General features: G+C 41.0%; 2 protein-coding genes across 8 annotated transcripts in view; one reads left to right on the top strand and one right to left on the bottom strand.

The window, feature by feature from the left end:
- TAX1BP1 (Tax1 binding protein 1) overlaps nt 1-1,233 on the top strand; it is a 56,022-nt gene extending 54,789 nt beyond the window's left edge. For all 7 annotated transcript variants that reach the window (XM_042042831.1, XM_042042830.1, XM_042042829.1 and 4 more), the window contains one exon: nt 88-1,233. In XM_042042831.1, the coding sequence (XP_041898765.1) occupies nt 88-289 (202 nt within the window). In that variant the 3' untranslated portion in view covers nt 290-1,233. The remainder of the gene's footprint in view (nt 1-87) is intronic.
- Nucleotides 1,234-1,731: 498 nt separating this feature from the next.
- JAZF1 (JAZF zinc finger 1) overlaps nt 1,732-15,734 on the bottom strand; it is a 188,453-nt gene continuing 174,450 nt past the window's right edge. The window contains exons 4-5 of the mRNA XM_042042837.1: nt 10,487-10,656; nt 1,732-4,065 (exon numbers count right to left, since the gene is read on the bottom strand). Of these exons, the coding sequence (XP_041898771.1) occupies nt 3,889-4,065; nt 10,487-10,656 (347 nt within the window). The 3' untranslated portion in view covers nt 1,732-3,888. The remainder of the gene's footprint in view (nt 4,066-10,486; nt 10,657-15,734) is intronic.

Raw genomic sequence — 15,734 nt, 5'->3', positions numbered from 1 at the left:
CAGCAGGACCCTGCTTTTAGTTTGCATTAACAGAATAAGTAGAAATAAACTGTTCCCTTTTTTTTCTCTCTCCGCCTCCTCGTGAAGCTTTGACGTGCACAAGAAATGCCCTCTCTGCGACGTGGTGTTTCCCCCGAACTACGACCAGAGCAAGTTTGAGGAGCACGTTGAGAGCCACTGGAAGGTGTGTCCCATGTGCAGCGAGCAGTTCCCACCTGACTACGACCAGCAAGGCTTTGAGAGGCACGTCCAGACGCACTTTGATCAGAACGTATTAAATTTTGATTAAATACTTTGTTTTGCAGTGTAGCTTAAAACCCCACCACTCTGAGTAGTCCACCTCCGGAACAAAAGCAGCGCAGCTTTCTGTAACAGTGCAAACTTCTGATTAAAAGCTCATGTACTCTAATGGGAGCCGTGGCTCTAAGCTGCTATGGGGTTCTTTTCTCTCTCTGCCTAACATTGTACTAAGGAGACACACAGCCTCCCACCTTGTTGTGTATGTAGCTATTTATTCCCCTACTTAGTGGAATTTCTTCCCCTACTTAGTGGAATGCCTAAGGACACAGGAATGACTGGGCCTCAGAAAAAATGAGACTGGCTTCATGGTGTTCTTCAGCTACACTTAAAAAAGGTCACCAAAACACCTGTGGTTTCTCTTAACATTGACAACTGAGGCACAATTAAAAATGTAATAAGCAGGTGTTTCTCCTAGCAAATCCATGTAGTTTTTCTCTGAGTAACACTTAAATTGGAAAGTTACATTACTTACCCTATGAAAATATAGTTTTCTAGTACATTTCTGAGATGTAGATGCATGTACTGTGAGATTCCAGGCTTGCAACAAAAGGAATGGCAAATACTTCAGTTTCACAACTAGAATGTTTGCCTTAAGGGGTAACGTTAAATGAGGTACGTTATACTTTAAGGCAGTGGTTTTGAGTTGAAAGAAACTGCTGTGCTTAAATGCCTAAAAGTAATTGTTTAAAAAAGTCACTGCCATTATGTTGCCGTTTTATTCAGTAGAAAATATTGTTCTATTTTCTCAACAGTGGATTGTGTTCCTTCTGGCTTTTAAAACCTTTTGCGTTTTAACTTTATGTATTTCTTTCCAATAAGTAAAAACGTGTGTATATCTAAACATTTTATATTTACTTTAACTGTATTAAGTAAATTTGCTTCCCACTTGTTGTACAGTAGTCTTGTTACATTAAAAGCAGAATTATTCATGGAGTCAGTGGTCTGTTTTTCCTGCTGCCCATTTTGAAATTAAACAGAACGTAGATTTTACTTAGGAGTGAATATGACTCAGCATTGTATGACAGAGAAGGGGCTGGTTGTTCCTCACATCTATTTATGTTCTTTCTTTGAGAGGGAGACTCTGGGATTAAGGCTTGGAGTAGCTTCTGTTGTCTGCAGTTCTCTCATGATATCCACTAATGCAGGAGTTACTAAAAACTGCATGACATGGAGGAATTGCTGTGTTCTGGGCAGCAGCAACTCATCAGTGCTCGTGTGCCAGTTGCAGTCTAAAGAGGGGGCCTGAGGTAAAGCATGGAAGTACTGAATGCGCATCTTTTGTCAAGTTGCTTTTCTTACTGCAACTCAACAGCAGATGAAAACAGAACAGGCTCCAAGAGTTTGATGATACCAAAGTAAAATAAACAAATTAAAGACCATACACAGCCCAAGAACTTGACTCTTCCGGTTAGGAATGACAGTAGAGCAGTCTTTTTAGGTCAGAGGCAGTTTATTTTAAATGTGATTTGATTTACATTTATAAGCAGCTTTCCTGACAGGAATTCTTTAAGTTGCCTTCAGTTCTAAAACAAACCTCTGTCACTTTCAAACTTAAAGTACTTTGTCCCCAACAAAACATATGAAAATATAATTTAAAGCACACTTTTCACAGACACAGTACAATACATTCACTATACACAGTATAACAAAATAGTCCCATCTTTACCTGTTAATAATACTGTCACAATGAATAGGTAAATAGAAACTGGAATTTAATTTTTATAGTTGAAAGGAATTTACATGCAACAATGACGTTTTATAACTGTTTAGCTGTTGAACGAACTCGCCCAGCCTGTAGTTCTTGCACTAGGAGCAGAGCCAAAATGTGTTTGTTGGCCAGATCTGTTGCCAAAGCTGCAGAAGGTGGGAAGTGGCCACCTGGGGCCTTGTGTGTACCAGTAACTCTCATGTCTGGATCATCCTCTAAACCCGGCTGTCACGGTCACCTCTCTGGGATCTGAGAGAGGGATGTTTCACTTCACTTCGGCTGTTCTAAACGCTCATTAGGATGATTCTTACGTTTTTTAATGAGATTTATACTCTGCTGGAGAATAGGTAATTGTCATCCTTAAAAAGTTTTCCTTTAAAGCTTTGGAAACAAAACAGGGAAAGCTCATTCCTCCTTTATGTGAGCTTTCTTTTGCACTTCAAAGAACAGGAACCAAGCCAAGGCGATGACTGTGTTAACACTGGGAGTTCCTCCCTCACCCTTGCCAGGCAAAGGAGTGTTCAGGCCGGGGCTGGTGGAAGGTGCCCACCCTCTGCTCCCAGCCAGCTGAACTCCAGGAATAGCACTTGTGAGAAGAATGCTCAAGGCAGGATGGCAAGCAACAAATGTTCAGGTATGGTCCAGACACGAAGCACTCTCATGTTGGCTTTTAAGTCAGTCTCTGACCACCTGCTGCAAGAAGCACTTAATCTTCAGTAAGGCTCAAATGTCATTATTTCAGCAAAATTAATTGTAAAGCTAAACAGACACTTCCATATGGAATGTGGTGACCTACAATGAGAAGCAAAAAATGCACAAAGAAAATCTCAAAACAATGAATGTGAGGGAGAGGCATTAGAACTCCCTCAGCACAACTAACGGACCTCCTTAAACCATGCGCTGAATTTCTCATTTTTATTTGCAACCGCAGCACATGCTTGTACAGTAGTTGCAAGAATTGGCAACACATAAAACATTAAATCTGTTGGCAATAGAGAACTACAAAGTGCTTCAAAACTTCATCTGAGATGAAGATAATTGTTTCTCACACACACATAAATTTGCACTTAAGTATTTCCAAGTGTCTTTCTAACAGATAGTTCAGGGGTAAATATTTAGTTGGACTGGGATATTGGTCCTCAAAAGTTTGATGGGCATGAACATAATATGACATCTTGTACAGAGAAAAAAATGTAATTGCTAACACTAAAGTGATTGTTTACTAGTTTGAATGGCAAGGTTTTCAGCATTTCAAGAGGGAGAAAAAAAAAAGATTTGCAAGATAATATAAAATACAGCAAGCACACCTTTTTATGTATGTTATTTAAGTATGAAAATATTTTTAGCATATTATGTTAAACATTCTTTCTTATTTATATTTCCATTACCTAAAAGACTTGCTACTCCACTGATAACTCCGTTATGTAAGGCATGTTAACTATAGTTTGACGAGGGCGGTACTGTTTTGGTTTTGCACACACATTGACAGATGCATCAAAAGTCTTCATCACGTTACAATCTTGAAAGGATGTCAGTGCCAAGCTCTCCTCCTCACGCTCCTGTCCCACACGTCAGTACAACTAAATACACAATGTCCCCCTAGTTCCTTTTTTTGTATTTTTGGAGAAAAATGTTCTGAAGAACCTATAGCTTTTATAGCACCTTATCTCAAAGTAATGAAAATGGGTATGATGATAACATGTGCAAATGTACAAAATCATTAACTCTACAAAGATACATCATTCCAAAATTACAGAAAATTTTAAAGCATGCATTTAATTTTTTTAAAGGGTTGCTGAGTGCTTCCCCTGAAAAAGGTGGCTGTTCTCAAAATCAGCAACTGCTGGTGAGGATTTCTTGGCACATTTGTGACCAGCATGTTATTGCTGCATCTTCCTGATGATCTCAGCAGACACGGGGGGATGGAAATTGATTGTGTGGTGCCGCAGGCCCTGAGCTGTCTTGTAACTCTTTCCACAGCGACATTTGAATGGTTTGCGTACGCGGATTTGTGTTCTGTGGCCGTTCTTGGCATGGTACTTGATACCGTTCACATTCTGTGAGGGAGAAGGGATATTGTCAGTGCTTGGCCAGGTGGACATGGGCTCTGCTTCCAGTTAAAAACTGAAAATGGATCAGCGTCATGAGCAAGATCCTATAAATTGCCATGAGCTCCTGCTGGGTGTTACACATGGGCTGTGCTCCCAAGGTACCAAGTGGGACAAGGAGAATAATCTGTGGGGTTCTCGAAACTCACCTACCTGGGTAATCCTGATTTCTATCTCCCAGTATACGTCACTTCCCAAAGAATACCAATTAATGGGCTCACACATGGTTGCTCTTTGCATCCTGACATCTTTTTCATATAGCACTGACAAATCTTATTCAGAGGTTCATTTACAAGCAAACAAAGAATTGGCATGAAGACTCGGGTCACACCTCTTTAAAGAGCTGAGACTCCCCCTATGGTGGGTCTGTTCTGTTTTGTGTCATTGTTTCTAGATACGTCTTTAAGCTCCAGCAAATTCTGATCATTTACACATTGCCTCCAAAGAATTAACTGCAGGGAATGCTTAACTCAAAGACTTACACAGGACACTTAGAAAATAATCCAGAGAAGCTCTCTTCAAAATAACTATTGTTTGGGAATACTCCACAGCTAAAACTGGAGAGCTGATCCCCACTAGTGCAAAACACAACACCACAACACACACCCTGTTACACTGGCAAGGGCAGGAAACAGGCCACACTTCTGCCACATCAACCAAAAACCTTACTAAACATAAATCAAAGTAACGTCCCTGTCTTCCTTTACACATATTTCTGGCAAAGATGGAAGAAGCTGTTGTGATCTCAGCAGCTGTTGTGATATTGTTCTATGCAGTATACCGAAGTCTCTCATCTGTTCCACTAAAAGAGCTTGGATTTTTGGATGAGTAAACAAAGGCATACTGTCTTTCATTTGAGCTTCTCCTAGGATGGTACCAAAGAAGACAGCATTTGTGACCAAAAAAAACAGTTCAAGGCTCTCCTGTGTTCTCTCTAAAGTTTCCAGATATGTATCTCAGTATTTTTTTTAAGATTTAAAAAAAAAAAAAAGCTAAAATCAACAGCCTGGATATTAAACAACCCCCTCCATTAGGTCTTAGGGATTTTGTCTTTGCTGAACCACTGCCTGGTGTTACACGTAACAGAAAGTCCCCTTGGCTCTTTAAACAACAAGTTTTATCAATGTGCAGCTTACAGTAAGTGGAAGCTCCAGCTTGGAACTCACAGAAAAAAAGAGTCTCAAATATCCACCCTGGAAAAGGGGTGCAAGACTGCAAGCAACTGCTCTGCCCACAGATTCATGCTCCTCTCCTCCAGAGCATCCAGGCACTGAATCCTCACCTGAGGTTGCAAATCCAGCCTCTGAATTGTCCTTTACACCCTTAAAAATGCTGGACAACCCCTGCACAGTTGTCTCCTGAGATGTGGGGAGCTGAGAATACCCCATCTCCGATACCAACCAGACACAGGAACACGAGCCATCAGGGCAGAGTTTGTCTGGGTGCAGAGCACTCAGAAGAGGCAGAAAGCTGTACCACCACAACTCCAAAAGCCAATCAAAGCTACACATCAGCCTCAAGAGCAGTCAAGTGAATTCTCTGCAAGTAATCTGAGATCCTGGGGTAGCTTTTGGATCATCTTGCACCTAGTTTCAACCGCCAGCACCCACAGAACTGTTGGGGTGCGGGGGCTGGGACTGCCACTGGATGGCATGAGGACTTCGTAAGGCATCTGCCATCATCTGTGTACCTTTAAGGACCTATGCCTTCAAAAGAGGAGAAAATCTGGGTGTGACCTGCTAAACTTTTGCTGCCGCAGTGAAATTTTAAAAACATGCCCTGTTATCTATAATAACAATATTTTCTTTAAAAAACCCTGTTCCTGTTTAAACTTTTAATTTTTCTAAGAAACCACTTCTGGATGCTTTTGAGCTGCTGTGAATTGCTACAGATGCCGTAAATCTGCAATCACAAATACCCTCACTATGCCATGATCTCATCCAGATTTTTTAATGATCCATCAGCCCCAGTACACCCCAGGCTTTGGTGAAGGCGGGGGGGGGGAAGTATTTTCAGGCAGAAAAATTTAAGGAGATTCTAAAGCAGAAACCTACGTGGGATGAATTAGGCCATGGAAGGTTTGAAAAACAGTAACCATAGCATGAGGAGCTTGTGTAACGTGAAATTTGACCTGTACTTCTGTCTAAAAGGAAACTGGTGTTAGAATTACAGCGACTCTTCGGCACTTTTTCCACTGCTGCAATGTAAACACTTTGTTGTACGTCTGGGCTCAGTTTGCTGAGGTACAGCAAAAGCCACGGCCAAACTCGTACATCACTTTTATTGCTCTGGTTACTTAGGTTGCTCACTATTTACTCTCACAGATGATTGAGGAAGAAGATGGCAGTAGAAGGGCACTCTAAAAATCTGGAACAGGAGGAAACAATTATTAACCTGGGACCAGATCAGGAGGCGATAGAGAAGTTTAGACTGGCACTACCTGGTTTGCACGGACACAAAGGCCCTTGTTGGGCAGGGCCCCTTTTGCACGGCAGGACTCACAAAGGCACTACACTGCAGAGAACTTGGCAGCCCCACTTCAAGTAGGAAAAGACACCTCAAAAGGATGGTTTGAGTGATTTCTTGTTTCAGCCTTGGACATTTATACATGCTTTTGTAATCTTGGCTCTTCATCCTGAAGTTTTCTTTGTGGGTCTGGTTCCTCTGTTTGACTTGCAAGCTCTGGCTTGCTCCTTTCTTTCAAGTAAATTCCCTTGTTTCCCTCTCACTTCAATATTCTCCTTCCCTAAGCTCTGCTGGGTCTCACCACTCATAGGTCAGCCTTCCTGGGGGTTTGTGCCACCTGACAGGACCCTCATCCTTACACCTGCCAGACAGACGAGCCCAATGCCTCGGCAGCCTTGGGAGGTTTCACTTTTCCTCTTGCCCAAGGCCAAAGAAAAGTCACAGATATAAGCTACATTCTGTATGCACTGAAATCTATTCTTTTTATTACTAAATTTGCACAAACTAGAAAATTCAAGACAAATACTCTAGGGTTTTCTCTATGCTAGCATATATGCATTATTTTTGGGGTCTGTTGTATCTGCTATGTCTCAAACATCATTTGCTCTTTGGATGTTGCCTGAGTAAGTTTATCTACATCTTATATGCATTTCCAATGTCCTTCTCCAGACCTGGAGACCACTCAAGGGGTATTAAATAAAAGGAAAACTAACCAACACCTTCATAAATCCCATTTTAGCTCCTACAGGTGGCATTTTGCAAAGCACATTAACTACTTGATATCCATACACTTCTTGACAGGGCATCTGAATTTGGATGTAAATCCGAAGTCTGGTGAGGGTGAACCCCACAGAAAAAAGGATAATACCTTTGGGTTCCTTTGAATAACACAGATGATTTTCTAAAAATCAAATTTCAGGCACCAAAGATGAATCACAGGAAGAAAAAAATATCCATAAACAGAAAACTATAAAGTAATTGTAACTTCATTTCTAGCTCAGTAAGCAAAATTAGAGAAGAAAGCAAGCTTCAGAACTTCAAAGACTTGTGTTTAAAGCATCTAGAAGTCAGTGTGTTTCACATTGATTTAGATATTTCTGACTATCCCACAAAGAAATTTACATGTAATTTAAAGAAAAATATTTCCCCCAGGATCTGTGGCTTCTCAAGAAAATCTATGTCATATTATACAGAGTACCAATACCTATTACAAGCAAACAATTTTTAAAAATAAAAGTTCCTGAGGAACAACGAAATGCTTATGAGTATTTGCACTGCCTATGGGAAAGCGCCAGGAGACAGCAGCTGGGCAGGAGGCCAGCAGGGGCTTCTGATACACATCTGGGCTTGTGTATAAACATGTTCTCCTTACAGTTTCCATTGTCTGCCCCAGCCCATTCCTTGGGAGTATTTGTTGTACTCATTCTTGTCTTATTTACCTTTCCATAATGACTTTTCAGTGCAGAGGCTGTCTCTTATCCTTGAACATTGTTTGCAAAAAGGTGCCCCATCCCTACTGGGTCCTTTAAGCAGTACTGTAATACAAATAAAATCTCTAAAAATATCATTCTGCTTCTCAAACTTACGTCACCTAAGGCCAGACAAAAGAAAACTGTATATCCTCCTTTCCTCCTCGCTCCCTAAAGGAATGCATCCTTTCTCAGCCGTAAAGTGAGCCTGGCAGTTACTGTATGTGCATGTCTGTGTTCCTGTTTGGAGCACTATAATTGTTTTACAGTCCTGACTGTGATTATCCAGCACCCACCAGAAAATCCCAGGGCTTTGATCACAGGACTCCCTACCCAGACTCTGCAAATAATTCGTCAGACGAGTGGGTTAAGCAGAAGGAAGATAAAGAGGAAACAAGAAACACAGCTGACACAAAGCTAAAAGGAAGGAAACAAAGATAAAAATGCAAAAAGAAAAAGAATAGGCTGAAAATAAAAAAGGGAGGAAACAGAGCCCAGAGAAAAGAGAATGAGGTGAGGCAGAATTTAAGGAAATGTGTTTTCCTATGAGGACTAAACAGAGGTGAGTCTCTTAGGAGAATACGGTACTTTTTATTTGCTGCTGCTCCCTGTCAGCCCCTCTAAGGGTCATTAACTTCTTCCCCCGGCTGCTCTACCATTAATGGTGTACAAGATACCCCTTATAGACAGTCCTCCTGCATTTGAGATGAAGGTAGTGAGATAGCAGAAGCAGGCACAAACAGCTTGCTCATTTGGGCAATAAAAAGACAGAGGGCTGGCAGTCAAACAGAGAACAGACAGGATATAGCAAATTACAGGGTTCTCCTTCCAGCCTTTGCCATTAAGTGAATGTTTTCTGCAATGCATAGATGCCCTCTGGGCACATGACTTCTAAAAATCACCATGGCTTGTTTGCTTCCTGAGCTAGGGATTTAGCTTTTTATACCATACCCTCTGTCTGGCACAGCTCCTACCACACACAAGGAAAGTACTGATCATCAATAATGTGAGTTTATCTGCAAAGTAATACTTGCAAGTAGTCCAAAACCATCTTTCCCTGTGCCCTGGCCCTGGAAATGGTGTTCAGTTTTTCCAGTAACTGGAGAATAAACACTACATAGTTCAGGATAATCTCAGCAAAAAGACTTGTATGTCACTAAGAAAACAGCACACTGCTTCCTTGTCCATGTCTTATGAAATAGTGTTGTCAGGGTTAAGTGGTCTGTACAGGAACCTGAGTCTTGTGATTTGCTGCTGTGGGAGCTGCTGCAGCATCACTGAAACAGATTTTCATCCACTACATGGTTTCATGCACAGTTTCTCCATTCTTGCCACAACTGTTTTATCTCAAATGCTATTTGGCCTTCCTATATTTCTATTTCATATTTCTGTTCCCTTTTAAGTCCCTACTTATCAGTTATTTAAAGGACAAGCCATAAAATACAATTAGTGAAAAACCAAGCCAGGCACCATGGTTTTTCTAGGGTGTAGGGTCAGCGGTTGGATTTTCCAGTAGTTCATGCAAAAACTCTAGAAAATGACTTAGAGGAAGTGTGCCAACACGCTACTTCCCTTCCCAAATGTGAATGGTTAAAGAACACCATACTGAAGTGCAAGATGTTCAACACAATTTCATGTCTCTGCACTGATGCACGTGAAGCAACACTCCTGTAACATCCTGGCATGTTCTACATTGGCCAGCTCAAGGTTCCAGTTTAGAAATCCTTCACTCACATAAAGAGACAAAAATTTCTCATGATGGAGAGCAAGTAAAGAGTGGGGTGGGGTAGGGGGGCCAGGGAATTGTTTCCCAGGTGTCATGCAGAGGGATGCAAGCCCTGCACATGTGGTCACTGACAACTGTGCAGGCAGGTCACGGGAACTTGGACCCAGGACAGAATGATGCCAGAATTTCTCCAAGACTCAGTCTTCCCGAGGTGAATTCTGGCCTGCACGATGTTAACCACTACATTCCACACATCATCTTTATCAGAAAATGCACCCTGGGCACCATCTCACTAAAGAGGAGGTGATATCTCTAGCAGTTAAGCAGAAGGAATTCTTTCTGGCACAGATAGACAGAAGCTTTTTATTTCACATTTCTGAAAGGGACCCAAGAGCTTATTTTGCTTGTAGTAAGAGATTATTTTGCTCCTGCATTCTGCAGTTAATTTGTCTAAATAACACAAAGCTCGTTAAAATGTGTAAAGCAAAAGAGTTGCTGTATGTAATCTCTCTTGACAGACAGACATCCCTTGTAAAACTGATAAACTTGGCTGTGCTTGAGAGGAAACCAGTGAAAAAAATATTCTGCTAAAATGTCACAAAAATAATTGTGAAAAGTCTACTAAATGAGAATACTGCAAACTGATTTTAGAGGCTTCCCCCACCATCTACACCAGCAGGAAATGAGGTAGGTCTGCACTACTACTTACCTTATATCTTTTTTTACATCCAGGAACAGGACAGGCAAAAGGTTTCTCATCCCCTCCGTTCATGCACATTGAACTAAGGATAGCTTCAGAGCTGATAGCACTTTCTGTAGTCCAGGACTCATCACTGTCTGATTCTTCATAGTCTACTTCCTCCTCATCATATTCACTACCTAGAAAAGCAGAATAGTCAGATAAAACAAGAATAAATAAGAGCACAGCAAGATAACTCATTCTGCATTTATTACATCAGCTACAATGACTTGTAATTTCCCCACTTTTGTCTTTTCTGGAAGACAGTTATTTTAAATTTTATAACCCTATCTTTCTTGTAGTTATTTATTCCTTCATAAAGACACCAGTGGTTCTTTTTCTAATAACCAGGACAGGCATTATTAATATATCTTCATAAACTGTTAACTGCATGGCACAGAAAGTTCAAAGGACTGATTTTAAAATGCAGTTTCATTGCTTCTCAAACACCAGGATTCTTCCGTTTTCCCAGTGCCCAAACAGAAAATGTGCTCCGTCCCCTCCTCCAATTAAAGCTAATTTTAAGGCATTTCTTTATGCAATACAATACTGAAGAGTGTAATTCTACAGATCATAAACAGTGTAAAATAATATGTTGACAAGTCCTAATGCATTTACTAGCCCTTTGGAATTAATAGGAATTATAGCACAACATTAATAAGAATTATATTGTAGCAATTATAGTTGTGAAATTCATTCCCTCAGGTGTGGGTATAAATTGCATTGTGTGGCTGCCCTGAACAGACCACATTATGTTCCAGATATGCTACGACAGCCATCTGAGCAGCTGGTGCTGAGTTTATTTATTATTTTTAATTGCAATAACTATTAATGAAATCCTCTGAAGAAGTTAAATGTGAAACAAGAGAAATTAGAAAAGCAGAATTCCAACTGTAAAAATACAGTTGAAAAAAGAAAAGCAGGGGAGGGAAGAGCCACAGCTGATTAAAAAGAAAATATATGCACAGAGGGAGAGAGGGAAAGCTGAGGGAAACTTCTGTGGTGTCAGCAGGAGGTGGTGCTGTGTTTCTCCTCCCCTTTCTTCTTTCCCTTTCCCAGCGCTGCTAAATTTTATCCTTTCTGCTGAAAGACAATTTGGCTCCAAGTGCTGGAATAGCTCCCGCTATTAAAGACAGTTATGTGACACTTGCATGGCTCTTCCCTCATGTGCCCTTTCAGTGCACGGCTCTGAGCAGCTCTACCCGCTGAGGGGAAAATGCAGACAGATGCCTCATGAAGTGACCTGAATTCACAGGGAAAATCCATCCTGCAAAGTACAGCGGGTTCTTAGCGGTGTTTCTGCTTCTGGTGAAACTCCCCACTTACTGTCTCTTTGGACTCCCCCTTCCCCAGCAATCCCAGTCAGACTCAGCACTGAGTAACAACACGTGGCAGCTGGTAGCTGCCAGCACCCAGGGCTCCTGAGCTTTGGTCAGGACAGATGTCAGGCTGTCCATGTTTCTTTCCCGTGGCTCCCATCTGCACAGGGTGGTGTGCAGATGAGGACAGAGGGATGGTTTCCCACCAGCGACAACTGTCGACATGAGCGCATACACAGGCCCTGCAGCACATCTGGAAAACTCTGCCCTGCTGACTGCGGCTCCTCATCCCACTCTGAATGAGTGAGAGCCAAAGAAAGCATTATTGACCTCTTAAAATATTTCTGAACTCTAGGAACAGTTAACCTAAAATGAAGTTAAGAGTTGTTATAGTTTAATTAACTAATAAAAAAATGGAGGCAGAACCACAACTCTGCTTCTACGATTTCCTGCCCGTGATTGTATCTTGATGGAAAAAATTCCTCAAGCTGTTCCTTTCAAACCTTTTAGCTCAGTGGGGTTTTTTTAAAGCAAATGAAACAGAAAACCCTATTGTAAATACACATAGGCACTCCTAGGATGACAAAATATACAATTTCTAAACAGTGATACCAACAATTTCTGCCTTTATAATCACCCCCCTTGTGAGCCCCCTTAAGAGCGTGTGATTTCCGCCCAAATAGGATTTTGTACTCCTGAAGAAAACGTCATTTGAGACTGTATGGCATCTCGTAGGGACACCACTCCTTCTAGTGATGATAAGGAGTATGCTTTCATAAAGCAACAATCAGTGCTCTTTAAAACTTAATATACAATACAATGTATAAAAGAAGAGATACACAGAACAGTGGGGAGAAGCTGCAGTCAGTACTATTATGCATTTCCTTAGGTTTTCCTAAAGAGATTAAGGGGTGCTCTTTGAATTTTTCTAGTAACTTTGTACAGTAAGATCCAATTCTGTAAAAATGTTTGTCTGTACTTCACTCAAAGGCAGTCTCAGTGAAGGAGAGAGACAGACGAGACCGAACTGTGTGTGTAAGCATCTCTGAGATCAGACCATTCTTACGGTTTTCTTTTCATTGGCTTACCTGAACAAAAATGCAAGATTTGGTCTAGTACACTCAAAACAGTTCTTTAACCAGTATAAGCAAATGCTCCATTGTCTTAAATTTTTAAATTCAGATGTCACTGCAGATTTTACAAATACAATAAGCTTTTTCATATGAATGACCATATAAATAGGTGTTTCTTCTTGCTCATAACAGTAATACTATTGGTGCCGTATGACTTCATATGAAGCTGGAACTGCAGTCTATCACTGCTTTTATCTAAAAGTGTCTACTGAACTCAACTGCTTCTACTCTCTTAAAAAAATAAAATCCAAAAGCCATTAGAAATCCCAAAATGTATTTAAAAGGATCTTAATATAAGGAAAATGCAAAAAAATTTACTGCCTTGAAAAAAAATCATTAGCAATAAAAATTCAACCTTAAAATAATTATGTTGCTTCAGTTGTTATAGAAAAACAACACCAATTTAGTCATGCTTTTAACTGATTCTGCCTCAGAATTTAATTTCCTCAGTTGTCAGTGTCTAAGAGCAGCAACCCATGTGGTGCCTCACTGACTGCGTGCAACACATCAGAGAGGGGGGAAATAAAACAAGAGGGAAAACAAAAAGCACAACGCGCAGGTTGGCGCTGCCATTATAAACAGCCCCTGGATGAGGTATTTTAATTAAGTGGTGCAGGGCTGAGCACGGTTTCTCTGCGAGGCTGTTCCCAGCCGGAGCAGGAGGCGCTGGCCCTGGGTTCCACGTCAGGTGTACAAACTGCAACCTGAGCCCCGCTCCTCGGGCAGCGCTCCCGGGGACCAGCAGCGCGCTGAGGGGAAGTGCACGGCAGCGCACTTTGATCGAGACAGACTTAGTTAATTGCTTGCCTTTTTTTTTTTTTCTCCTCCTAAAAACTTGGTTGGTGTTTCAAAATTATATCTGTAAATATTTACTTTTTTAAAGGAAAAAAAAAAAAAAATTAAGCACCTTTGCATCCAACCTATGGCCTGTTCCAGGGTGTAACAACTGCGTGACTTTGGGCATTGAGCTGAGCCCTTCCTGTAGCACAGGTGCCAATGGCTTCACCCTTTCTCCTCACGCTTGGGAAGTGGACTGAATGTTCCCCCCCCAGGTATTCAAAGGAAAAATATCAGAATTATGCTTCAGAAGTCTAAATAGCAAAAAAAACCTCCCCCAAAACTCAATGACACACAGTGCTCAAAGACAAAGCATCTAAATATCTGGCTGATAGAGAAGCACATGCTTTCAGCAAGGCACTGTACAAACATACAATGTTATTACCATAACTAAATACTAGTTCTATCATAGCAAAAAACCTGCTCTCTATCTCTTTCCTCTGGCAATACTTTTTCTGAGGCTCCTTGCTAGCTCATTATTCTTTAACATAATAACCAATTTTATCATCTGGCTTTCATCCAGAGACCCTACACAGTTCTACCTTGGCCTAACCTAAACCACTGCTTTCTTATCCAAATAACTCAGTAACATCTTCTTAATACTGCACGCACCCTCGCATGCAATATTCCCTCAGTCCTGGCCCACAAAGCCATTTCCCCACTCCTCGCTCCAGTGGCCTTGCCAAAAGACTCACTTCATCTGTGCTGCCCCCAGCAGATCAAAAAATGACACAAAACAAAGGCAAGGAAAGAGTGGCTAGTTTAGTTTTTTTTTTCTTCCCTGCAATTTTCCATGCTGAGACAATGCCACTACTCCTCAAAGGGGAGGTGGACTCCACTAGGCACAACTCACACAGGATGTCATATTGGAGCCAGGTATCACATAAAATTACCCGTTATGAGAAGCCACAAAACATACTGGGTCACAAAGAGTTCCAGCAAGTTCTTTCTCTTGTAATTTTCACACTGCATTTAAAGAACCCATCACAAATGAAGAGGCTGTCTATGTCACAGCCAAAAGTAAAGACACGCACGAAAAGGGATTATGATTACTGCCTGTAAGGTAAGAAGCCTTTGTTGTTTGACAAAAAGCAAAGCCGACCATAAAGACTTGGTCTACACCTCTGCTGCCAGTCAGTTTTGCTATCAAAATCAGTGAGAATGTCACTTAATCCTACAGCAAAGATCTCACCTCTTCGATGCCCATCTACTACTTTTTTGTTTTCCAGTAGATGAAGTCAGTAATTTAAAGAGCTCAGAAATGCTTTGCAGAGAGCTAATTCATTTGACATTCTGGAATAGACAACATCCCAGCTACACAGCTGAAAATCTGAGGCTTTATCTTTTATGTTTCTGGGGTTTATTCTGTATTCACACCACTGCAGCCACGATAAATTCTGCCTTTTGCTTGAGCGAATTCATTCTATCGTGAGATTTAGAGGGTTTTCCCCTGAACTTTAAATGAATCTTTGTTCTAGCAGGTGCACAGCATTTGTTGTTACATTGCTTTTCAAATCCAAAGCCTTCTCTGCTGTGCCTTTAAATATAAAAAAGACAAAGCTGATTAAAACCAGCACAAGCTGTGTGTGCCATTTTAATGAGTAGGATCTATCTTGACCACTGATCAAAAACATTATGAGTTCTTCCTTTCTCCTCCCATGAAGAAAAACAAACCCAAAACATCCTTGCCAATTATTTTTGTGACCAGAAAGGATACATTTAAGTAACAATGAATAACTATGAGCAAATAGCTTACTGCAGTGGGAACCAACATTACTAGTGTCATTGAAAGTTCATGGTAATTCCAAGGATTTCTCACAAAAATTCAGCTTCACACTTTGTCCCGTGCGGGACTTGCAGTTTGTATTTCATAGAAACAGTTTTATGAGAGCACTTCTTATGTTAAGAACCTTGCATTCCCATATACTG

Source organism: Corvus kubaryi, unplaced genomic scaffold, assembly GCF_017639235.1.
Source record: "Corvus kubaryi isolate FWS band 111438036 unplaced genomic scaffold, C.kubaryi_AGA036_p1.0 37398, whole genome shotgun sequence".
Lineage (NCBI taxonomy): Eukaryota > Metazoa > Chordata > Aves > Passeriformes > Corvidae > Corvus > Corvus kubaryi.
This window is presented reverse-complemented; position numbering and strand designations above follow the sequence as displayed.